Below are 24,460 nucleotides of genomic sequence, written 5' to 3'. Positions count from 1 at the left end.
AGGAGCTTGAACAAGACTGACACCTACTGGCTTAACTAGGATAGTTGCATAGAGCTGAAAGCTGACACAAAACTAGCTGGAGCGACCCTTAAAGGAAGGGGAATGGAGTTCCAAACACTGGAGAGGGGCACATAGTAGTTCTTCCTATTCTGCAGGCTTAGTAAAAGCAGGAGACAGGCACCCCCAGAACTGCACGCCTGCCTGGTCAAAGCCTTTTTGCAATTTCTTGAGGGTTTCATTAGTGCCATTATTGACCAGTGAGAGGTCAAAGTAGTGAGCATACTGGCTGCAGATGGCCACCGAGTCCTTCTGAAGCTGCTGCAGGGTTTCCATCCGAGTGCCCTGATCAGTAGGTGCGATAAACACAATGAAATGTGAAAGTTCTGCCAACCTAACAATCTTCGGGGTCTGGGGCTTGATGTCAAGGATTACAATCTTGTCCTGCTGATGAATCTGGTGCATTGTTTCAAATTTGGTACCAAACATGTTGCTCTGGTAGCTGCCAATATCCAAAAACTCATTGGCAGAGATGCCCCTCGTCATCTCCTCCGTGGAGATGAAGTGGTACTTCTTCTCGTCTTTCTCACTCTTTTGGGGCAGCTGTGTTGTATATGGAGCAGGGTATGAGAACTTCTCTGGGTCCTGGCTGAGAAGGGTATTTTTAATGTGGCAACAACCCACTCCACTGGCTCCAATCAGCACCAGGGTCTTCCTCTTGAAGGCAGGGAGCTGAACAACTTCCTCATACAAAACGACATTTAATTAGTCAAAATTTGAGCTGTGCTTGGCCTGGTACCTGTCTTTGTACTTCTTCTAGAAGGGACTGCAGCTCAGGACTTCACTTGGAGCAGACTTAGCTGCACTTGCCACTCGCCATTCCTGCAGCTGGGGAGAAGGAATCAATCCTGCTGACTCATTAGAGGAACTTTTCACCAGCTCTTGCCACCAGTTACTGTCATCTTTATTGATGATCTGGATAATGTTCCCAGTAACAAACTGCAGTCCTGCCTTCTTGCAAGGAATCCGATTGTCCTTTTTGGGGTCATAGTCAACCTGTGCTCTCATGAACATCTGTAGTGTAGCAGGAAGACGATTTTGATGGTTGGGAATTACTTTTAATGAGCTCTTTCCTTTGCTTTCTTGCATTGCCTTCTGCAGCTGACTTACCGAGTGATTAGTCACATTTCTGCCATTGATTTCTAGGGTCTCATTCCCGATGTGAAGGGAGACTTGTCTTTGTATCATGCGACCATGCAAAATTCTTGCCACCGTGCAGGACTGCTTTTCATTCATCTTCTGAGTGATTCCCTTGGGATCTATTGTGACTTTCTCAAACTGTATGAGTCACACCTTCTGCACCTCCTGCCCCTTCACCTGGGCAGAGCTACCTAGGGACACGGAGACCTGTGATGCAGAGACTAAGAGGTAATTATAGCTTTTAAATGCAGTTTCATATTTAAAATATATCCAATAACTCATGGGTAATGATAAATATTCAATAGCTCTTTGGGGGCTTTTAAATGACACACATCTGTAATAGCACAACTTGTATACAAATGGTAGCTGTTGACAAACAAACAAGATCTTTCCATTTCAGAAGGCTAAATATATTCCCCCTCTGTTTTCTCCACTTAACCTTACCCTTGAACCGAAGACCTGATTTCATAAAGTTTTACTGAACAATTTTAACTAATAATGATTGTACTAGTTATCTTTTGCTGTATAAAAAAATTATCCCCAAAACTCAGTGGCTTAAAACCACAAACATTTTTTATCTTGCACATTTTTGGAGGGTCGGGAGTGCCTGAGCTGGGTGGTTCTGGCTCCGGCTCTCTTGCAAGCTGGTGCCTAGGATGGTGGTTGGGGCTGTGGTCTTACCTGAAGGCTTGTTTGGGCAGGAGGATCTGCTTCCAAGCTTATTGACATGGCTGTTGGTAGGAAGCCTTGGTTCCTTACCACATGGGCCCTTCCATAGGGCTGCTTGATATGTCCTCAAGACATGGCTTCCCCCTAACAGGTGATGAGGGAGAGAGAAAAGAGGAGAGGAGAGGAGAGAAAAGAGAAGAGAAGAGAAGAGAAGCTTCAATACCTTTTATGAGCCAGTCTTGGAAGTTACACACTGTCATGTCCCCTAATTCTTTTCATTAGAAGTGAATCACTAAGTCTAGCCCATTGTTAAGGGGAGAGGAAGTAGGTACCATCTCTTGAATGGAGGAGGATCAAAGAATTCATGGACATATTCTAAACCCACTACACTAAGATATTACAAGCTAACATTCTTTAATAATTTCCTAATGAAAAATGATATGGAACCTAGTATACCTTGCACTAATAAGCCATGAGCAGTGCAAGTAGGACCCCTGCTCCCAGCCCTGAGACAGGGGGAAACCCATGCTCTGGCATGCCTTCTTTAAAGTGGTCTAAAACCCCCTCTGGTGGCCAGGACTGGCTTGTGCTGGAAGTACTATATGAGTGAGGTGTCCGAGTCTGGACTAGGACCCACGTGGGCCCTGATCCCCATTTCTCCTTTATGGAGATGTTCTCTCTTACTTTCTACTCTATGTAGGGGGTCAGACAGAGCCTCTGATGAGCTACAAGGATTCCTTAGGTGCATCGATTGGACAATAAACAAATACACAAATACTTTTCTGCACTTTGTTCTAAATATTCATTAATAAATCACAGTGGCTCATATGGACCAATTCGTAATACATTTTTTATTCAAATTGTTTCTATAGACACAGGCCTTGCAAAAAAATATTTGTCTAGGGCCCCATACACCTTATGGACAGTGTGGTAGGCAGCCTCTAAGATAGTTCCCCATGATCTCTACCTCCTTGTATTCATGCCCTTGCATAATCCTCTCCCTTTGAGTGTGGTCTGGATTTACCTGTTCACTTCTAACAAATGGAATATAGAAGAAATGATGGAATATTATTTCTGAGGTTAGTTTATAAAAAGACTGCAGATTCCACCTTAGGTGTACTCTCTTTCACTTGCTGGTTCATATTCTCTCTCTCTCTCTCTCTCTCTCTCTCTCTCTCTCTCTCTCTCTCTCTCTCTCTCTCACTCTCTCTCTCTCTCTGTCATTCATTCCCTCAATTGGAACCCAAACAACATGTGAAGAAGTTCATGTTATCCTGCTGGAAAGGTCACAAGGAAAAGAGATGCCCTGGGGGATGAGAGGACACATGAAGGAGAACTGAAATGCTCTAGCCAGCAGCTAGCACTAACCACCAAGCCATGTGTAGGCCTTCTTGGCAGTGGATCCTGTAGCTTCAGTCAAGCATTCACATGACTGCAGCCCCAGATACAACCTTATAAGAAACCCTGAGCCACAACTATCTAGCTAAGCTGCACTCAGATTCCGGACCAATAGAAATTGTGAGATAATAAATGTTTGTATTTTAAGCCATTCTAAGAAAAAAATATTTATTTATTTTTTCATTTATTTTTTTATGGTGACATTGGTTAACGAAATCCAATAAGTTTCAGCTGTACACTTTAGCAATAAGGCATATTTACCCTGTGTGTTCACCTCCCACATTTAGATTTCTTTCTGTCACCACATATTTGACCCCCTTTACCCCAGCTACCTCCCCCCTCCTCCCCAAGAAAATTTTTTTAGACAAAATATCTCTAAGGCCAACGATTAGGCCTGTTTTCAAAGAAGTCAGTAACACCACATCTGATCTATAAAAATAGATGAATAATTGTTTTACGAAGAAAAAAAATCTTGAGATATAATATATTATAATCCTAAAACATAGTATACATAATATGCCAAGAATAGCAAGTAAATAGGTTTTGTAAGTCTGGAGTAGGTTCTGAACATTTTTATTTTAATAAAACTTTATGGGTAAGTATGATATGCATTGAGAACCATTGGCCTAGAAAATACTAGATTTAAATTAAATAAGTAAGGTTGTGACCAGGTAAACATTTACAATCATAACTGAGATTGTGGCTGATAATTCTATACTGCCGTTGTCTTACATCATCAGGCAAAGTACCACTGGGACTGACAAATATAGTAAGAATCAACGGAAATTTCATAAGAGTTTTAGTCAGTGTTTTCTCTGAGTTTCAACATATTATGAAAAGCGAGGGCACAAATCTCCAGGACTTCCCATAAAGCATACACTTTCTAAAATATTTATGTTTATAAATATCATTTAAATTATACAAATTTAACCTAGGGGAGGCCAAGGATCTTTTCTGATTTGACAACTCTTCCCATGCAATTCATCAATAGTAACACATCAGATAAGCTGAATTATTTCTAGCATCTTTTTTTTTCCCCTAAGGCAAAAGAACAGATCTTTGTGAATTTCCAGGGGTCCTGTGTAAAATCGCAAAGATAGTTTTCAGTGCAAAAGAAATTCTGAAAATTGAATTTTATTTCCCTGGATTTTTTTCAATATTTAAGCTTAATTTTGGGAAGGCAAAAATATAAAATGTCAGAGATTTGGACACTTGATGAGATAAGATCACAGATGCCTGAGAAACGACACTGGTTACCTATTTAACCGAAATGACAATAAAACATAAAAAGAAACATAGAAAGCCACACAATTGTAAAGAACTTAAGTGAGAAAACTTTGTTCTTTTAATTTTTTTCCTTCAAAAATTAAGAACATAATAAAGTCCATATCAAGCACAGAAAATTTTTCTGGAAAAACAATCTTTGCTGTCTAGGCAGACTAGACAGAAAGTAAAAAAATAACCATTCGTATTGTGTGCAAAGGCAATAAACAGTAAACCAAGGAGACAAGCATAAAAATTCATCAAAATTGAACAAACTATGATAGGAGCACATCACAAAGCTTTTCCCAAGATTCACATATTAGAGACCAAGGCTAATGAAATCCACTTTCCAACTTTTGTCCTTCATTATTCTCTTTCATATTCTGGAACGAACTAGCACTTAACTTGAGGATAGATGTCAGGGGACCCACAAAGTCAGAATTAATTTCATTACAATATTAAGATATTCATTATGTTAAACACATAATCTATTCCTCATTGCTAACATCAAATGAATTGACAAATATTTTAAATTTTCTAGGTTTTAATTTATAATCCAGGCAAATATCAAAAGCTGTCATTCACATAAGTCAAAGCTCTTCGGGATCTTCAATAAGTCCTAAGGGTAAATGGGGGTGGGAGACCAAAATGTTTGTAAACTACAGCTTTTACTTTGTTACATCGTAAAACAAAAGTACAAGCATCATCGTGTTTCTTTATCACTACTGCTCCTCCCTGTAGTTGAAACCATTTATATAAATTGTAGCTTTTTACTAAAGTAACTAACTTCTATTCACAAGAGAAGTCAGGGGTGGATAATTATGAACTGCCTATCTTTGACTTTTCAAAGTGGCATAAATGAACATGTTCCCTGACGAACTCAAAGATAAGAGCCTCTCTGTAGCATATTAAAATAAGAAGCAAAAATATATTTACTTAAAAAGGATGCTTAGTAAGCAATGGTTCCGTTTTCTACCTGACATAGAAATCTTCTGGGCACCTAATGAGTATTCATTAATTAAGCAAATTTAACATCAATCCAAATTTTCAGTTCAAGATCTTGGAAATTATCTTCAAGCGGATATACTATAAAACACAATTGTTGTTGAAATAAATTCATCAGAATAATGATTCGTTTTAGTTAAACACAAGTATACATTTTTCATAATCTTAAACATTATAGAGTAGTAGCTGCTTATTTGATCAATAAACCTGTATAAATTTAAGGGGGGAAAAACCCCCAAGTACTGTAGAATAAAATGAACACTTGTATTATGCTTAACATTGATAATCAGAGAAAACATAATTATTTTTATAAAACCAGTTATTAAACTAGTCTCATTTGCCAAAGATTTACCTTAATTATGTGAACCTGGATTCTTCAAAAGTCTCTTAGTTTCTGAAAGAAGAGTCTTTTCAAGTCTAGCACACGTAAGGTATTCAAAGTTTAAAATCCTCATTTTCTTGGAATTTTAGAAATATTTTATTTGTAATAAATGTTTATTTCTCTCTATATGCCAATTAGAACAGAGCTCTTTTAATTAAAGAGACTTCACAAAATAATTTGTTGATGTCTTCCAGAGACAGGAAAACATATACACCCTCACACAATTCTACACCGTTTGCCTTAAGGCAAGAGCTGCAAACTAACAAACCAGATGCCTTGCCGTCTCTTGCCCAACATTCATTCATTCATTCATTCATTCATTCATTCATTCACAAAGCTCACCAAATGGTCAGATCATTAAGTCAAAACCCCAATCGTTGCTGCCACTGATGGGCAATAACTTGGCTGCAAACAAACCAAAAATGACCGGTTAACACACAGCTGTCTGTTTTCCCTTATTTGACCCTTCAAAGGTGCAGGGTGATATGCGGTAAAATTTTCTTTTTTCTGCACTTTGGTTATTGACTGCTGCTGGAATAGCCCTTATAAAAATCCACGCTTATCTTTTTGCACTCCTGCTCAAGAACCCACTGTGACTCCTTCCTTCCTGTTACCATGTGGATCCAGCTGATGATTTTCTCAGTTTCCACATCAGCCCATTGTCTGTCTGACTATGCATTGAGACCATGGTGCTCACTATGTGGCACAATCATCACAAATGAAGCCAGGGGTGACCTCTTCTCTGATTTTGCATGATTAGATGGATTTTATGGGTCATTGGGAATGTCAGTTTTCTGAGGCCAGAGGTTTTACTTGTTTTGCTCACTGTTACATCCTGGCACAGTGCCTGGCACACTGTAGAGACCTAGTCCATATGTGTCAGGAGAATAATGAAATGACTCCTGAACCCTTAATTGAGTCTGGAGGAAACTCAGGCACAGAGTGGTAAGGTGGACTGCCTCAGGACCATGGGTTGAGTAAGGGGGGAACCAGGATTTTACCAAAATCCAGGATTTTACTGGATACCATATGGCATTCATTTCTTTTCACAGCCCCTTTCTTCATGCCTTTCCTGGCACCACTTGGACCCTTCAAGGAAACACTCACTGTGCAGCTGTCAGCTCCTTAGGGTGGGCCTCAGCTTTGGAAAGCCGCTTCCCTGAGGTCATGCCCTGCCTGAGCCAGCCCATGTGGTGACTGAGCTGGGCAGTGGTACAAAGCCTGGCATTTCTTCCCAACGGGGAATGTTCTCATGGGCAAGCAATGCTTGCTCCAAAGCTGTCTCCTAGGCTTTGTGGGGCCTGCACCACAGGTCACCTGCTTCCATCCACTTCCCTGCACAGGAATCGATCTCAAATAAAACATCTTATACCCCGAATCCATCTCAAATTCTGCATTCATAGAACCTACCTTGTGACACAGATGTCCAGAAAAGGCCCAAATAAAATGCCCCAGTGATCCCAGGGGCCTTGACACTCATCTATCAGGAATTACACCAGTTTGGGGAAAGCATCTGAGTAGAATGGTTACCTTCTTTATCAGCTGAATTTAGATATCTGACTAGTTGAGTCAATAAAACTCACCTGAGAAAACTGGAGGGTGTGGCTCAAGGTGAGAGGTGCAGGAAGTGAGCGTGTGAACTTTGCTGGCACTGTGTTCTGTGAAATGCAGCTTGGCAAACCACGCAAGTGGGATGGAGCATGAAAACGCAGGGATGGCTTTTATTTAGAACATATTTCCATCTGGTTCTGAGGGAATAAAAAAGCCAAAAAGCTCAAGAGAACAGCAGATGGGCTGCATTTTTTTTGAATCTGGGAAATCGGTCTTCCGGGAGCTCCTGAAACATGTGACATGCAGTGTAAAAAATCGTGTCGAACAGGTTGTTCTAGCTTAAGAAAAACTCAATAATGAAGAGTAGGAAGTGATGATACTTAGCACTTGAATAATCTCTCTGATACAAGAATGAGTAATATTGCTGCATTGGGAGCTGACAAGATCAAGCCTGTCAAGAAACACTAGAGCATTACCCTGAACAGATGGAGGAAACAGCCTTAGAGACTCTGGCCCAAACCTCAGTGTGTTAGGAAGAGTTTGGTGGCCGCTTTTACAATTGTGTGCTAATTTCTAGTCATTATTGCATCATGCTCTGAGATTATGGCCACTATAAATTAAAAAAAAATAATTTGAGGGCTTCGTGTGGTTCAGTAATTGAGCAGTACACATCTTTTTTATATCAGACGAGGCCGTGAGGTGAATTTTACCATCAGCGACTTCCCCATTTGAATAAACACCTGACGATGGCCCTATGGTGGAAAAGAAACAATCTCATAGATACAGAGAACAGATTGGTGATTGCCAGAGGTGGGCGCCACAGGGGTGGGGGGTAGAATGAAATGGGTGAAGGGACTCAAATAAATAAGTCATGGGGATGTAATGTATAGAGCATGGTAACTATAATTAATAATACTGTGTTGCATATTTGAAAGTTGCTAAGAGTATAAATCTTAAAAGTTCTTATCACACACACAAAAAACTCTAATTATGTGAGGTGATGAATGTTAACTAGATTTATTATGGTGATCATTTCACAAATATCAAATCACTATGCTGTATACTTGAAACTAACATAAAGTATGGCTATTATGCCCCAATAAAAAAAGCAAAATAAAATAAAATAAAATAAGATCAACCTTGGGTAGCAGAGTCAAGATCTAATAGGAGTGTTCAATATTGTACCTGTAGCCACTCATATTCACTGTAAGAGAGAACGCCCAAGGCCATGAGAGTATCTTTCGTAGGGTCCAGTGGTGAGACAATAGGTAGACCATGTGTCCACTTCCTCTTTCCATTCATTATCCACTAAATTTAATTTACAGCCCCATTTTATTTTTTAATGTCTGGTGGGAAGACTGCTAAACTTGATCCAACCATATGGATAAGTTGGCAAGGTTCAATTGGCTGTGTTCTGTTCCTTTAGCGACAAGGTTTGTCTCTGGTATGTGGAATATAGAAATTCATGACTGTTATATTTTCTATGTTTATCATGCTCTTGATCAATAAAAAGCGTTTTCTTCATGGTTTTTCCATTTATTTTATTTTGAATTTATATTGAAACTGCTGTTTTCTCTGTCTTTTCTCATACATTTTTACTCATTCAAAAGAATCTTTCTGAATCATTTTGATTTAGACATCCTTTTGGTCGGGTTTTGAATTTTTACTCAATCTACATGCCCTTATCATTTAATGTATGGAATTTAATCTATTAATATTTATGTCAAATTGAAATTTTGTGTTATTGTATGTTTTCAGTATTTTTTATGCATCGTTGGTGTTTGTTACCTTAGTGGTCTATCTTATGTTATGAAATAATTTCTCATTCCTTTTTAAGTAATTTGGAAGTTCTGTTTTCTGTTTTTAATTCAACTTGTGGTTACCTTTAGTTTTTTTTAAACTTATTTGAACTTACATTTATCTAATCATCAGCAACAAAAATAAAAGAATATCTATTCATTCTTTCTCTCCTTTATGAAGGAGTGCGAACACTCCTGGGATCACACAGCCAGGAGTCTGGACACTCTGAGCAAGAGTCACACAAACTGGGGGTGTAGGCACACTTGATGTAGACCCCTATGAGTGACACAGAGTGCAATTCAGAAATGCCGACATCAGAAAAACTGGGTATAGACACTCCTGGTGTCAGACTGTGGTACGAACATTTCTAGGGTCACATGGACTGAGGTGTGGATATTCCTCAGGTCACCAAGACTAGAATATGGACATTCCTGGGTACACACATACTGGGATATTGACCTACTGAGGTCACATAGACTGGGGTATAGATACTTCCGGGGTGATACAAACTGGAGTTGGACACCTGTGGATCACACAAACTGGGGTGTGGAGACTCCTTGGCTCACACAGTCAGGTACAGATCATGGAACTGTCCATACTCCAGTCTGGACTCCACTATAATCCACATTTATTTCTGTGAATGGTTTTGTCCACATTGCAAATCTCACCCCATTATATCTGACTGCAGTATGTAGGTCACTAGTAGTGACCACTTTGAAGTCCTTATTAGTTCAGTAATTTTCATCCCCAATATTTGAGCTCAGACTGGAAAGGCACTAATACTGGAGCATTTACCATACTTCAGCCAAAGGGGCATGGAAATTGAGACTTAATAGTGGTCTAGGTTTAAGGTCAGGAAATAGGGCAGGGACAATGGACTAGTTTAGTTAACATATGCCAGGGGCAGCATTCTAAAATGGGAGACTGTTGATGGTGAAATTACTAACAAAAATCATTGTTTAAGGTTATGCCAGAGGGACATTAACACTGGTAGCCCTATCAGAGGCCCCAGTGGAAGGCAACACTACCATAGGGGAATTGATAGTGGAAGAATTAACAGGGATTGTGGTTTAGTCAGATAAGAGGGGCACTGATGGTAGAAGAGTTAATGCACAGGATTCAATAACAGACCAGAAAATCACTGATGGTGGAATAAAGAGACTGAGATTTGAGGTCAGATAAGAGGGGCCAGGGTTTTTAATTAGTTAAAAATTATTTTGTTTGAATATCTAGACAGAGAAGTGTTGACGTGTGAAGAGTTAGCAAATGCTCGAACTCAAACTAGAGAGGCATTCATGGCATCAGAGTTACAGAGGACTTGGTTTAGGGTCAGACCAGAGAAACAGGTATGGGGCCATTCAGATAAATATCTGGGTTTGAGATCAGTCAGGAAGGGAATAGGTTCTAGAAAAAACAGAGCCTGGGGTTTGAGTTCAGATTCTAAGGGCACTGATGTTAGAAGAGATAACTGTACAAATTCAATGACAGACCCACAGGGCACTGGTGACAGCAGTTATCAGAGAATCAGGTTTGAGGTTAAACCAGGGGGTAATTGATGGTGATATAGTTAACAGAGAACTGGGTTTGTGGATAGGCCTAGAGTGGAGGAATAGGAATATTTTGAAGGAGTTAAATGCTCTGTTGGATAATTAGACCAGTAGATCTTTGAATGTGGCAGAGTAAACAAGTTCTGGTTAAGAATCAAATAGATGAGAGAGCAAGGATAGTGGAAGAGCTTTGATTAGGAACAAGGATGACATTGAAGGTGGAATAACAATAAAAGAGACCCTGTTCGGGAAGAGACCAAAAGGACATCGATATTGTAGTGATTAATAGTGGATCAGGTCTGAAGTCAGACAAGTGGAGCATTGTGGTTTAAGAGTTAAAGTGACCTGAGTTGAGAGTTAGATGAGAGAGGATTGAAGTTTGAATAGTTAAAAAGAATCCCAAATGCAACCAGTGCAGCATTCTTGGATGAAGAATTAACAGAGGTCTGGGTTTGATTTGAGATCAGAGGGGCCTTTCAGTTAGAATATGAAATGAAAGCCTGGGTTCAAGATCATGCCAAAAGAGCAGTAATGGTAGGATACTTAACAGAGACCCCTTGTTTTTAAGGTAGACCAGAAAGAGGCTGATGGTGGAATTGTTAATAGAGGAGGTCAAAGCAAAGATGCGCAGATCTTGGAATAGTACAAAATCAGATCAGGGAGTCTCAATGTCAGAATAGTTAACAGAAGTCTCTAATCAAGATCACACCAGAGGCCCAATGATGGTGAATAGTTTATAGAGGTCTGGGTTTGAGGTCAGGGCAGAAGGGCACCAGCAGTGGAATAGCTAACAAAAGCTCTGGATTTTGGTTGGATAAGGAGGCCGTCATGTTGAATTAGTTGAGATGCCCATTTGAGAATACAGATCAAAGAAGGTGTTGATGGAGTAAAAGCTAACGAAGTCTGGATTTGATGTCTGACCAGAGATACCATGATGATTCTAGAGTTCAAGAAGGCTCAGTCAGAGCAGAAAGCCAATGATGATGGAATATTAACCAGAGGTCCGGAATCAAGGTTGGACAAAGGAATAGTCAGCAGAATTTTAGTTTCAAATAGGACCAGAGGGGTATTAATGGTGGAATAGTTTGCAGAAGCTCGGGTTCGAGGTCAGAACAGAACGGAAGTGATGATAGAATAGTTAACAGGCACATGAGTCTGAGGTCTGCACAGAGGGGATCAATGCTACAAGTATTATCAGGGTCCTAGGTTCAAGATCAGATCAAAGGGGCAATTATAGAGGAATAATAAATAGGAGCCGGGGTTGAAGGTAAGATCATAATGGTATAGATATTGGAATAGTTTGTTAAGGTCAGGCCAGAAAAGCATTGAGTGTAGAAATGTTAACAGAGGCTCAAGTTCAAGTTTCAGACCTGATGAGCATTGATAATGAGCTAACCAAGGCTTGGATTCAAGGTCAAAGAGTTATTAATGGTGGAATCATAAGTAGAGTCCAAGGTTGAAGTTTAGACCACCACGACACTGACAGCGGAGGAGTTAAAACAAAATTCAGGTTTAAAGTAAAACCACAGGTCTTAACGGTGGAAGCACTATTAGAGGTGCCGGTTTGAGAGTGGACCAGATAGATGGTGGTAGAGTTAAAAGTACCTGGGTTTGAGGTCACACTAGCATGGCACTGGTGGAGGAAATGTTGAGATGAGCAGATCTGAGGTTAGACCAAAGAGACAGTGATGATAGAATAGCCAGTTAACAGAGACTTGGGCTTAAGTTTGGACCACATGGGCATTAATGGTACAACTGTTAATATAGAAGTGCAGATTAGAATTGACACCATAAGGGCACTGATGGTTTTAAAAAATTAATAAAGGCCCAGATTCAAGGTCAGGACTGAGGGTTCTCAAGGTTAGAATGGAGCAAAAGGGCAATTAACAGAATCCCAAATTCAAGGTCAGATCAAAAGACAATAGCTGGTGGAATATTATGCAGAAACTTTGGTTTGAGAATTGGCTGATAGCACACTGATGGGGTAATAATTAACAAAGGCCCAACTTCAAGCTCAGACCAGAGAGGCTCTTGATAAAGTAGTTAAACACACAGGTTCAAAGTCAAAGGGCATGGAACAGTTAATGGAGGCCTGAACTTGAGGCAAAAACAGAGGCATTGCTGGTGGAATGGTTGAGTTCCAGATCTGATGTTAAACCAGAGGCACAGTGATAATGGACAAGTTAACAGAGGCCCAAGTTTGACCAATAAGATATTATTTTTTAATTATTTGCTCGTTACTTTCCCTTACATTGTAAATCAAGAAAAGGTATAAGGAAGATGAATTTAAAGCAGAATGTCAACTCTGCCACTTCAAAATTACATGAGGAAACCTCCAAAGCCATGCATAACAACATCCATGATCAGCCATCTTGAATTGACTCAATAAAGAACATAGAGTGTGAAGAAAAGAAGAAAATGTTAGAGAAAAATGAGGTTCTCCCAAATTAACTTGCCCATACACCGACCTTCAATGAAACATCATCTTTTTGGTGTGGCATGCTGTGCAGAAAGAGTTAACAGAGCATGCCTGAAGCACTCTCCTTGGAGAAGCCTGCTTCAAGGTTGGCCCTTGACTGGCATCTAGAAACTTAGATTTTGGAAGGGTTCTCAGCACTTTCTAAATAAGACGGGCTCACTGTGCCTAAACTGCTCATACAAGCACTATTGTTTATGCTGAATACCTGCTTCCCTTCTGAGAGTCCGAAAGTTGGGTACGTGCCCAGCAGGGGCTGTTTACATGGCCAGCCCACAGTAAAAACCCTGGGTGCTAAGTCTCTAACGAGCATCCCTTGCTGGCAATGTTTTACACATGTTGTCACAACCCAGAACTGGAGGAATTAAGAGGGTGTTGTGTGACTCCACCATGAGAGGATCCATGGAAGCTTGTGCCTGGTCTCCTCTGGACTTCACCCCATGCAACTTTTCCCTTTGTTGATTGATCTCTGTATCTTTTTACTGGAAGAAAACTTAGCTGTGTATACCATCATATGCTGAGATTGAGAGTCTTTCTGGCAAATCATTGAGTCTGGGTTGATCTGAGGACCTCCAACACACATACATACATGATCTTGATCATGAACAGCTCAGCTCTCTGATGTCCCTATCTCAACACGATCTACCTTAAGGTCTGTCCATTTACCTTAAGGTCTGTCAGTTGGAAGTACAGTAAGTCCTCACTTAATGTCATCAATAATTTTGTGACTTTAAGTGAAAGGACACATAACGAAACCAATTTTACCACAGGCTAAATTGATATAAAAGAAAGGTAAGTTCTACAGCAATTTCATCAGTGCTATATTCGAAGATCTGCTGTTCTAGGTAGAAATGTTTTTGGCTGCAAGTAACCATACTGTCAAATAACAGTGGCTTGAACAAGACTGCTGGTGTTAGCTCAGCAGAAGCTCAACAACATTGGGCCAGGGTGGAGTCTCTGTGACTCTGTGGACTCTGAGGTCTCAAGGTGGTAGCCACATTTCCCACAGATGTCTCTGGATGTGGCAGCCTATGGAGGTGGAGGGAAGGGAGCAGCTAGAGGAAGAGGCTATTTGACATTTCTGGCAACTTTGATATTTCCTGGTGACTCAGGTCATTGACAAGGGACTTTGGTTATCCATCCCCATCATATTCCAATTTTCTCTCCTCACTCAGTGCTCCCCTCAAATACTGAATATATCATTTGGCAGTCTCTGAGCTGTTCCAGGCCTTGACTTTGGGCCCTGTGTGGGCATGGAAGGAGCTGTGGATGGTCTGGGGATCCTCTGGGGATGGAGTGAACCGTCAATCCCTCCACCCCCCAGAAGGAGCCACTAGCTAAGTCTTAGGGGTCCATGGTTGCTCCCACACCAGTGTGTACTCCAAGTCCTCAATGTCTCTGCTCCCTGCTTGTGAGCAACCACCTGACCTGTTGCTCAGACAAGAGTGGAGTCCAGGCAGCAGCTGCGCTGGGCTTCCCTGAAGTGGCAGAGCCCTGCATCATAAAAGCCAACATTTGCCACCTTAACTTCTCCACTGCCCCCACCCTGGCACGAGTCCCATCATGCTCACCTGAACTACTACAGGGTCTTCTGACTGGTCCCCCACTTCTGCTCTTGCCTCCCAGGCTGTTCTCTTTACAGTGCCCAGAGGGATCCTCGTACAACCAAGTCAGATCATATCCCTCTTCTGCTCAAAACTGTCTAGTGGCTCAACTGTCTCAGACAAAAAGCCCAAGTCTTCCCCGTGGCCCACAAAGCCCTCCAGGATCAGGCCTGGCCAACCTCACCCCCCACACCAGCTTCTATAACCATCCTTCTGGCACACTCCAGCCTCACTGCCTTTGCACTGCCCTTTCTCTCTGCCTAGAATGTTCTTGCTTCTCACATACTATGTATGGCCCCCTCTTCCACTTCACTTAGGTCTTTAAATTTCACTGTCAGGAACATCTTAGCTGACCTATTATATGTTTTTGTCTTATTATCTACCTGCTTCCACTAGAATGCAAGCCCAGGAAGGCAGTGATTAGAATAGTTCCTGGCATACAGTAGGTCCTCAGTAATGTCTGTCCAATGCATGAATGTACAACACTTAAAGAAAGTGGTGTCTGTGACATGGCAGACATTCATTAAATGGTTGCTGAATGAGTGAATAAATCAATACATGCATGAATGAGTAAATAAGCGAACCCCATCCCATCCTGAGGCCTAGAGCTGCCCTCCCCCTCATGCTGCCCCTAGCAGCCCTGGGAGCCAGCCATCCGCACAACCACAGGAACTTTATTTACAAACACAAAGCTGGAGCATGGGTCAGGTGGGAAGGTGGACATGGCAGGGGCTGGGAGGCTCCTACTTCTGCTCCCGCCTCCAGACGATGACCATGCCGCTGGCATCACTGGAAGCCAGCAGGCTCTCGTCACAGTTGAAGCTGACATCCAGCACAGGGGCGCTGTGGCCCTGCAGCTTGTTGACAGCGGCCTTGGCTGCCCGCTCCACATCAAAGAAGTGCACACACATGTCCTCGCTGCCCGTCACTGCCCAGGTGAGAGAGAGAGGCCATCAGGAGGTGTCACAGAAGATAGTAGGGTGCTCTGGGTGTGAATTCTCTGAGGTGACTCAGGTGTTGAGGGATTTATGTCCAAAGTGTGAGGTTCTAGTGTGCCTTGGGTGGGCGTAGGGGGCCATCCCTAGATGGGAGGCCAGCTAGCAATTTTGATCCTGTGTCCAGAGTGTGACGTCTCTGAGCTCTTTGTGGAGAAAGAGAGGTTCTGTGTCTCATGTTGTGAGGTTTCTGGACTGGTTGGGGCTCTGTGTTCAAAGTGGGAGGCGGTGTGGGTATGACAGGTCTCAAGGCCCAGGCAGTCAAGGCATCAGAGTACTGTGATGTCTGAGCCAGATCAGCATCAGCCCTGGTGCCTGCCCCCCTCCATAGCAGCTTGGACACCCCAACCCTATGGGACTCACCCACACAGGCCCCCTGGCGGAAGGACATGAGGGGGCAGAAGATGCTGCGCACGGGGTGTGAGCTCTGCTCGATGGGGAAGCTTCTTTTCAGCTGCAGAGTCCCCTCGTTGTCCACCACCCTGAGGGGAGGATAAGAGCAGGTCAGGGAACAGCCTCAGCCCCACAGAGGGACGAATGGTGCGCTAGCCTGTGTTCCCACCCCTGTACTTGGGTTCTTTTCAAGGTTTATGAAATCCAATTTTGAGACAACTGCATAAACCTGTAAAGCGTGGGCTGGTCCGTGGGTTAGTGACAGTTTAGAAACTGCATCTGTTGATACAAATGGGGAACCTCTGCAGTGTAATTCACTAGTTTCTCTTCCTAAGGGTCTCTAGGAAATCCTGGCATTCTGATGGGCACAAAGGAAATGGCTGACCACACTAAGGCACCCCTACACTGTGAATACCACATGGCCAAAGGAATGAACCGAAGCTATTGCAGGTGACTTGTGGCATTTCTCTGGTGAGAAAAGCAAGATGTGGAAAAGGATGTAGAAGGAGCCCACTTCTGTAAAACAATGACCCTCCCTCAAAAATATGTGGGTGGGTGTGCATGCTGAGGACTATGAGAGAGGGAACAAAGTATGGAACGGTGCATACAAAGTTGTTAACATGCTTGACTCTGACAGGGGAAAGTTGAGGTAGCAGTAGTGAGGAGGAAAGGAGGGAGGGGGTGGGGTAAATAGGGAAAAAACTTAGGAGTACACTTAAATTAAAATTATAAGCGTATATGTATAAATTTTTTAAAAGAAGAAAAATAAAATAGTAAAATAGTGAGCATCTTGCTGGGCAGTCGTTTTCAGGCCTGGCTAGATGTCACTTGGGGAAGTTTTCAATGTGCCAATGCCCAGCCTGCCTCAGAGCTTCTGAAATCTTTGGCCTGGAGTGGGGCCTGGCCATGACTTCTGAAGCCTTTCAGGTCATTCCAGCATATGGCCCAGGGTGAGAAAGAACTATGTTTGGGTAACGTGGCATATGTGAGTGGGGACAATAAACTCCCTACCTCAGAAAAAAAAGGAAGGAAAAGAGGCCACTGCTCTAATGGAGCCCTAGTCTATTTTATGCCTCAGTTTGCTGATCTGTAAAATGGACATAACAGTACCCACCTCACAGGGTTATGAGGATCAAATGAGGTGATATATATGAGGTGCTCTGAACAGGGCCTGGCCCCAGCAACAGCAACCTAAATGCTAGCTACTGCTATTACTAGTACTCTTACTATCATTGCTAGTAATATTATTATTAGTGCTAGTAATAGCAGTTGCTAGCATTTATATCATCATTAAATAATGATCATGATGATGATAAGGAGGAGGAGGAAGAGAAGACCAGCTCTCCCATTCCGTGAGGCAGCAGGCCTTCTATTTCCATGTAGCCAGATAAGGGAGACCCACCTGTAGAGCAGTAGCTTGTTGAGGCAAGTGTTGATGAGGAGCGAGGGGTCCCGGGCCTCGCGGCTGACCCAGGAGCGGGCGGAAATACTAGTCACAGGGCTACCCTCATGCACCACCAGACGCTTGGCTTTGGTCAACTTCCCTGTGACAACAGAGTGGGGAGGAGGCAAAAGTAAGGGTGAAGGCTGTGCACCAAGAGACCGTGAGTGCTAGCACATAGGTGCAGGCCTAGGGCCTGCCTACCTGTGGCCATGTCGAAAAGGAAAGAGAAAACACTGCCACGGTCATCGCCTGCCCAGAGCAGCCGGCCAGGAGCATCAAAGGACAGAGCAAGGACGCGGCCTGTCAGCTTGCTGGAGCCACCCTTCACTTTCTTGCCCGTGGAGATGTTCATGACATGCACGTTGTGCTTGGCATTCCCCACCTGTGGGTGAGAACCGCATACCATCATTCTGTTCCCAGCTAGTCCCTCCTTGAGTCTGACTATAGTGGAGCTGCTGTTGATGGCACCTGCTGCTTCCTACTGGAGTCTAATAACAGTGGGGCAGTGGTAGGTAGAATAGAGGTGACCCAGGCCTCTAATCATCCTGAACCAGGCTCTTGCAATCTGACTGGAGTAGACAGTTGCTCTGGGGACCAAGGGGTCGCAGACGCATAGTGTTGCCTCTTGGCCAGCGCCCCCTGTGATCAGCAAAGCACAGGGCCATCCACGACCCATGATAATAGTTCATCTGCTTCCTGACTGGTCCTTCCTGGAGCCTTGACTACACTAGGGCTGCTGCTGCTGCAACTGAAAGGATCTCAGAGCATAGGCTCACTTGGCCAGCTCCCTCTACTACTTTCTCAGAGCCAGGCCAGACTTCTTTTCTTCCCCCACTGCCCCCTGCCCTCTCTCTATCCCGGGGTCAGACCACAGTGAGGCTGCCACTGAGACAAGATGAGGCTTCCGGCTAGTTAATCCTGCTCTCCCCAACCAGCAGCCCCTGCAGTTGGAAAACTGTAGGACTACTGCTGATGGGACCGAAGGGGTACCAGACCTGTGACTCCAACCCTGGCCACAGTGAAGCCATCCCAGACCAATAAATGCAACCCCCATTCTGACTCAACTCCCTCTGAGTCTGACCACTAGAGCACTGTGGCGATGGACTAGAGTGCCCCTCCTCCCGTACTGATGCCCTGCAGCAGCCCTCCTGCCTTGGCATTCCCGCCCTCAGGGAGCAGGTTCCCTGGAGCCTGACCACAGTGAGGTTGTTGTTGACTGGCTGGAAGGTGCAGCAGAGCAATTCGGCGCCATCAGGGTCAGGGATCTCCCGGATGCAGCGGCCATCATCAGAGGCCCAGATGCGCATGGTAGCATCGAGTGAGGTGGACACGAGGATGTCATTGGAGAGGGACCAGGCGAAGTCGGAGACACCGCGGGTGTGGCCCCTCAGCACACGGAGCACGGTGGGTGGGGCGGGCACCAGCTGGCACAGTGAGATGCTGCCATCGAGTGAACAGCAGGCCAGTCGGTGCCGGTCGTCATTGGCGAAGCGCACCCTTGGTACTGCAATGCCAAGGAGCCACTTGTGGGAGTCAGCACACTCACCAGGTGCTTTCATTTATAAAAAGTTCTTATATGGGAGCTGGAGGCCGGGATCCACTGCACTAGGCACAGTGGCTTCAGCAAGGGGCTTTCCTTGACTGAGAAAGGGAGACAGAACCCCAAAAATCCCTCTGCCAAAAGCTTCATACATCTTAACAGGTACTTTATGGACTGCAAAAGACTTCAGTAATGTGAAAAGTCTCCTACATCTCAGCAAGCATTTTACAATTACCAAGGTCTTGGCAATCTGCAAAACCCGTTCTGTCCTTTGCAAGGAAATTTCTCTGCAGCAAAGGCTTTGAACTCATTCAAGCTACTCACAATCCCAGAAGCCTTCTGCAAAGGGATCTTTTAAGCTGCTGAGCCCCTTTATGGTAGACAAAATACCTGAGATTTTGCAGGCCACTTTGCAGAGGGCTTTAGATTTGTAAAAAGTTTCTTGGATGGCAATTCCACCTTTGGAGGTGGGCCGGAGACTTTACATTCCAGAAAAGAATGCACTGTGTGATTGTCAACAGTTTGGGCAAATGTGTAGTGATGGACCTGCCATCTACTGGCTCACCTGCTTCATCCACGTGCTGGTCAAAAACATGGTACATGCCCGCAAAGGCATAGTTCTCACTCAGCGATGTGTCCCCAGCCATGGCTCGACTTGCTTCTGCCGCTGACGTGGGCACCACGCTGCCAGGGGGCCTGGGCCCCAATAGGAGTGGGAGGGGTTGAGAGGAGGTAGATACTAGCATTCAGCCCACGATTGCCCCGTGGCTCCTCTCCTCCTCACAAATCCCCAGCTTCCCATGGTGCAAACCCCCTCAGCTTCCCATGGTGCATACCTGTCCTCATAGACGGCACGGTTCATCTGTGCCTGCAGCTGGTAGGAGCCTCGGCTGACGGAACGGCGGTGTCCACGGGCCCCCAGGGCCCGAGGATCATCCTCGAAGTCCTGCAAACAGAGGGTCTGGGTGAGTGCATCTTGAAAACAGCCCTCAAGAATCTGTGAGGTCTGGAGCCTTCAAAATATATCCAGAACCAGGTCTCTTCTCACCCTGTCCAGTGACACCACTAACATCTGTACTGTGGTGGCCTCCGCACTAGTTTCCCTGCTCCTGCCCTTGCCCTGCTCAGCAGATACTCAATAAATGTTCCCTGAACAAAGAATGAATCCCATCCACAGAAAATCATTCAGCTCAGTCTCTTGCTTCATTCAAGCATCAGCTCAATTTTTGTCTCTTCAGAGGCCTTCCCTCATGATCCCCATCAAAAATAGCTTCCCTCTGTCCCCCACACCAGTCTTGTTTTATCCTCCTAGTCTGCTTTATTTTTCGGTCTTAGTACACCTTACCATAAGCCATGGTAATTATTGACGTGTTTATGTGGTTTGCTATGTTTATTGACCCATTTATTTCATTTATTGCCTATTTATCAACCTGTGTATCTTGTTTATTGTTTGCTTATTGACTTATCTCATATCTCTTTTTGCCCTCTGTTCATCCTAAGAACCTGCAACAATGCCTTACACATAGCAAGTGTTTGATAAGTCTGTTGAGTGAATGTACACAGAGGCAGGTGGTATGTATGGCAGGCCGTGTGGAGGGAGCTCACCTCCATGCGATCAAGGGTGGTGCGGCTGCTGCGGACGATGCTGTTGCTATAGGCACGAGCACTGCCTGGCTCTGAGAGGGGCCCGTAGCGCTGGCCCAACAGCTGTCCACGCAGCCTCAGGTACTGCCGACGCAGTGCTGGGGGGTGCCCAGCCTTAGCATTCTCTCGCAGTAGCTGGCTGCGCCGTCGAATGTATTGTGTCCGAAACTGTGGAAACGTTGGTGTGCGGTAGGCGTTGTACCTGTGATGGCAGTAGGCAGGCGAGCAGCAGGCACAGGACAGAGGGAATTAATCAGCTCAGGGGACAGGGAAGGAAAAGGTGTGTGGCAGTGAGGGGTCAGGATGGCAAGTGATCAGCAGTGGTGATGGGAGTCTCTCTGGTGCTGTGATAAGGGTGAATCTATAGTAATAATTGGCATGGAGATGAGGTCAGTGTGCCAACAATGGTGGCAGTTTGCAGCTTTGCTGAAGTTGGATGAGGGGACAATAGTAGGGGTTAGTGTGACATGGTGATGGGGGCTAGTGTGGAGCAATGATGGGAGTGAGTATGAAATGGTGATGGGGTCAGACTGGGGAAATGATGGCGATAAGAGAAGTCTAGCGAGCAGTGGTGGAGAATAGGTCAACAGCCTGAGCTCCATCACCCCCTGCCAAAGGCTCTAGTAACACAGACTCTTTGCGCATGCCCACATCTAATTGCACTTTCCCAGCATGCTCTATAAGACCCTCGCTGGCCAGCCCTTCTCACTGTGGGCAAGCCCCCACATCCTGCTACTGCGCATGCTCACCTATGGCATGCCCATAAGGCAAGTTCTCCGCTCAGCCTCACTTATCACCATTGAGCATGCATCACAGTAACTTTAACTCCCACGGGTTCCGACCCCACGCCTCACCTCGCGTCTACTGCTAAGACCTGCTGCCACACCGCGGCCATTCCCCGGCCTCCTCTTCCGGCGTGTCCGCCCGCGGGCGCCTGCAGGATAAGGGCCTGGAATGTCAGCGTCTCAAACGAAGGGATCTAGTTTCGCCCCTTCTGCCAGGCAATCGATGCCATAGACACTGAGTCCCTCCACGCCAAAGTGTCGTGAAACCCCACCCGGCTGTTACTATGGACATCACCCCAGCCCTGCCAGCGAGCGTCTGGATGACTCACAGCAGCAATTCAGACCTGACCCCGCCTCTCCCACGTCGCTATAGCAACGCTCCTCCCCTACCTAGCAATCCTTGGCCTTCCCCACCCATCTTGCCCCCACCGCTCCCTGCCTTCCCTTCTTGGCTCTAAGAGCAGAGCCCGGGATCAGGGACCACCTCTGGGGCTGCCTCCGGCTCTTGAAGCCCCCGGGGCAGCCCTGAGACCAGTGTCGCTCTTTCCTTCTGTCTCTCTTCTCCCTCTCTCTGGCTCCAAGCAAGATGGCCGCCTGCTGCCAGGAAGAGCTGCCAAGCGCAGAGCGAACGGATAGGAATCTTCCCCAGAGCGTGGGAGAACCACGCAGGCGTAGTAAGGGACAGTAACTTCCGGCGCAAGGACGGAAGCTCCGCCCCTCAAGATCTATTCACCGCCCCCCAGTCAGTCCCTAGTGGCACTTTTTGTATGTGAGAATAACGTCCAAGGACAACAGGGATGGGGCAATTATGCAAATTATTCATTAAAAATCAGAAATATGACGTCCAAAAAAAAGCCCATGATTTTAAGAGTGGTATAAGCTGATTGTTCGCAGCACAATCTTGGCTACGCAAGCTTTAAAGCACAGGATAAAACATAATTACACATGCAGAGGGCCCTAGAAAGCTTTTCAGTTCTTAGAGTGACTGATAGGCCCTCTGAGCATCCCTGGATTGAGAAAAGTCCGTTCTGTGGGAAGGGTGCAGGTAGGATGGGGAGGGGTTTGGGCTTGGTGATCCCAGGAAGCTTGTTCAGGACACAAGTCTGGAAAGGCAGAAGACATAGTTAGGCACAACGAGCTTTGGGGGTGTGGACCCTAGGAGCCTATCTGAATCATCTTTATTTCAACTTCAAAAGGAAGCTTCATCTCTATTCATCTTAACATGATCAGGATATACAATTTACAAAGTTGAAATACAAGGTTTAGTGGCTTCCTACTAAACAAATTAACACAATTCTCAAAACTTATTTTTCACACTATTTTTATGACAAATACTATAATCTGAATAATGTTCTAAAGCTACCTGAAAGGAGACACATCTAAAAACATATTGCTCTTTTTTTGCGTACTAGCAAAACCACACTGTATTGAACTTGGCACCTCCCTTGTCTATGTAACTAAGCTATTGGTATCTTTCCAGGATATTAAATATCATTTTATTTCATGATTGCTGAAGAATAAACTATTTCACTGCACAAATGCATAACCACTAACATTTATTGGGCAATGTACTTGACACTGTTCAAGGCGATTTACATGAATTAATCCATTTAATCCTAATAACTGAATGTTGTGGGTCCTATTAATGTCCCCATTTTACAGACAATGAAATCTGAAGCCCAGGGAGTTCAAGGGTGACATTTTGTTGAACTGGTCCCCTATTTGTGATCAGCATTTGGGTTCCCCACCCCCTTTTTGTGATCAGCATTTGGGTTCCCCTTTTGCCATAAAGGATCAATGCCTTTCCCATTCACCTTGATCCTCCCTGTACAGAACCCCTCCCCTTCATTCCACCACTCAGCTTCCAAAAAAACATGGTGGGAAGAAATCACAGGAGAGTCAGAGATGCCAGGGAGACTTACTGTCTCACTGCTGAAATAGATTATTTTGTTGTTTTTACAATATTCACGTTAAAATTTCAAAAACATTATTTTTAAAACCTCACTCCTATAAAGCTACTAGTTCAAATACCCTAATGATAGGGTTGTTATAAGTATAAATGCATAGGAAGTGTTCATAACCCCTGTTGTGTGAATGTTTGCTATTGTTTTGAGAGGTAATACAGCTCTTTTCAGAAGGCAGTATAACTTGGCTACTGCCACAGGCTCCGCCAACTAGGAGCTATGTGTTCTTGGGCAAGTCACTTAACCATTTTATGACTCAGTCTCGTCATCTAAAAACACCACCTCATAGGGTTATTGTGAGGACTAAATTAGTTAATACTTGTAAAACTTAGACTAGCATCTGGGACAGAGAAAATACCCACTAAATGTTGACTACTGTTAGTTGTTTTAAAAACGTCTCCCAATAACAGATCCATCTGCCAGAGGTTAGATCTGGTGCAGAAATAATGTGAATTAGAATGACCATAACTACCTCTTGCATTTGTTATGTGCTCTGCATTTTTTCAATTTTTATTCTTAAGTATTTACACACTCATTGGATTAAAGATGGTTTTTGCACAACAAGCTGATCATAGAAGTCACTTTTAGTTTGTTGCGAGCTTGGAGAGAAAAAGGCAGAGTTTATCAGCATAAATGGCAGGTCAGTAGGTAGAGAAAGGAGTCTCAGGTTTGGGGGTATCAAGTCATGAGTATCAGCTCCTGGAGGTTGTGAGTGGCCTTGGTTACAATCATGACATCTAGAAAGAAGCTCAAGCCTATAGGGGACAGTAAGCCCCATTCACTCTTAACAGGATCAGGGCTAC

General features: G+C 44.2%; 2 protein-coding genes across 5 annotated transcripts; both read right to left on the bottom strand.

Moving 5' to 3' along the window:
• Positions 1-144: 144 nt before the first annotated feature.
• On the bottom strand, positions 145-2,126 carry LOC107515047 (55 kDa erythrocyte membrane protein-like). Its single transcript, XM_036226528.1, is given in 3 exon segments — positions 145-1,011; positions 1,054-1,388; positions 2,090-2,126. Coding segments are annotated over 3 exon segments (1,239 nt in total).
• A 13,420-nt stretch (positions 2,127-15,546) lies between these two features.
• WDR13 (WD repeat domain 13) lies at positions 15,547-22,356 on the bottom strand. 4 transcript variants are annotated; one of them, XM_016153347.2, is made up of 10 exons: positions 22,138-22,356; positions 21,763-21,842; positions 20,870-21,110; positions 20,101-20,210; positions 19,830-19,960; positions 18,921-19,228; positions 17,926-18,106; positions 17,683-17,824; positions 16,251-16,369; positions 15,547-15,820 (listed from the first exon to the last, which is right to left on the bottom strand). In XM_016153347.2, the coding sequence occupies exons 2-10, from the start codon at positions 21,801-21,803 to the stop codon at positions 15,636-15,638; spliced, it is 1,458 nt and encodes a 485-aa protein (XP_016008833.1). In that variant the 5' UTR covers positions 21,804-21,842; positions 22,138-22,356; the 3' UTR covers positions 15,547-15,635. The 4 variants fall into 4 exon arrangements, with proteins under 4 accessions (XP_016008833.1, XP_016008834.1, XP_016008835.1 ...); XM_016153348.2 differs by having other exon boundaries at positions 22,178-22,355; XM_016153349.2 differs by having other exon boundaries at positions 20,870-21,076; positions 22,178-22,354.
• Between the last annotated feature and the right edge of the window lie 2,104 nt (positions 22,357-24,460).

This window comes from Rousettus aegyptiacus, unplaced genomic scaffold (genome assembly GCF_014176215.1).
Source record: "Rousettus aegyptiacus isolate mRouAeg1 unplaced genomic scaffold, mRouAeg1.p scaffold_m13_p_9, whole genome shotgun sequence".
Lineage (NCBI taxonomy): Eukaryota > Metazoa > Chordata > Mammalia > Chiroptera > Pteropodidae > Rousettus > Rousettus aegyptiacus.
Note: the sequence above shows the minus strand (reverse complement) of the source record. Positions and strands in the feature narration are given on the sequence as shown.

Coding starts and splice junctions, on each gene's coding strand:
- WDR13 (XM_016153347.2), bottom strand. CDS start 21,803: ATGGCCGCGGTGTGGCAGCAGGTCTTAGCAGTAGACGCGAG. Junction 20,211..20,869: donor CCACCCTTGATCGCATGGAG/GTGAGCTCCCTC, acceptor CTCTGTTTGCAG/GACTTCGAGGATGATCCTCG. Junction 17,825..17,925: donor CCTTTTCGACATGGCCACAG/GTAGGCAGGCCC, acceptor CTGTTGTCACAG/GGAAGTTGACCAAAGCCAAG.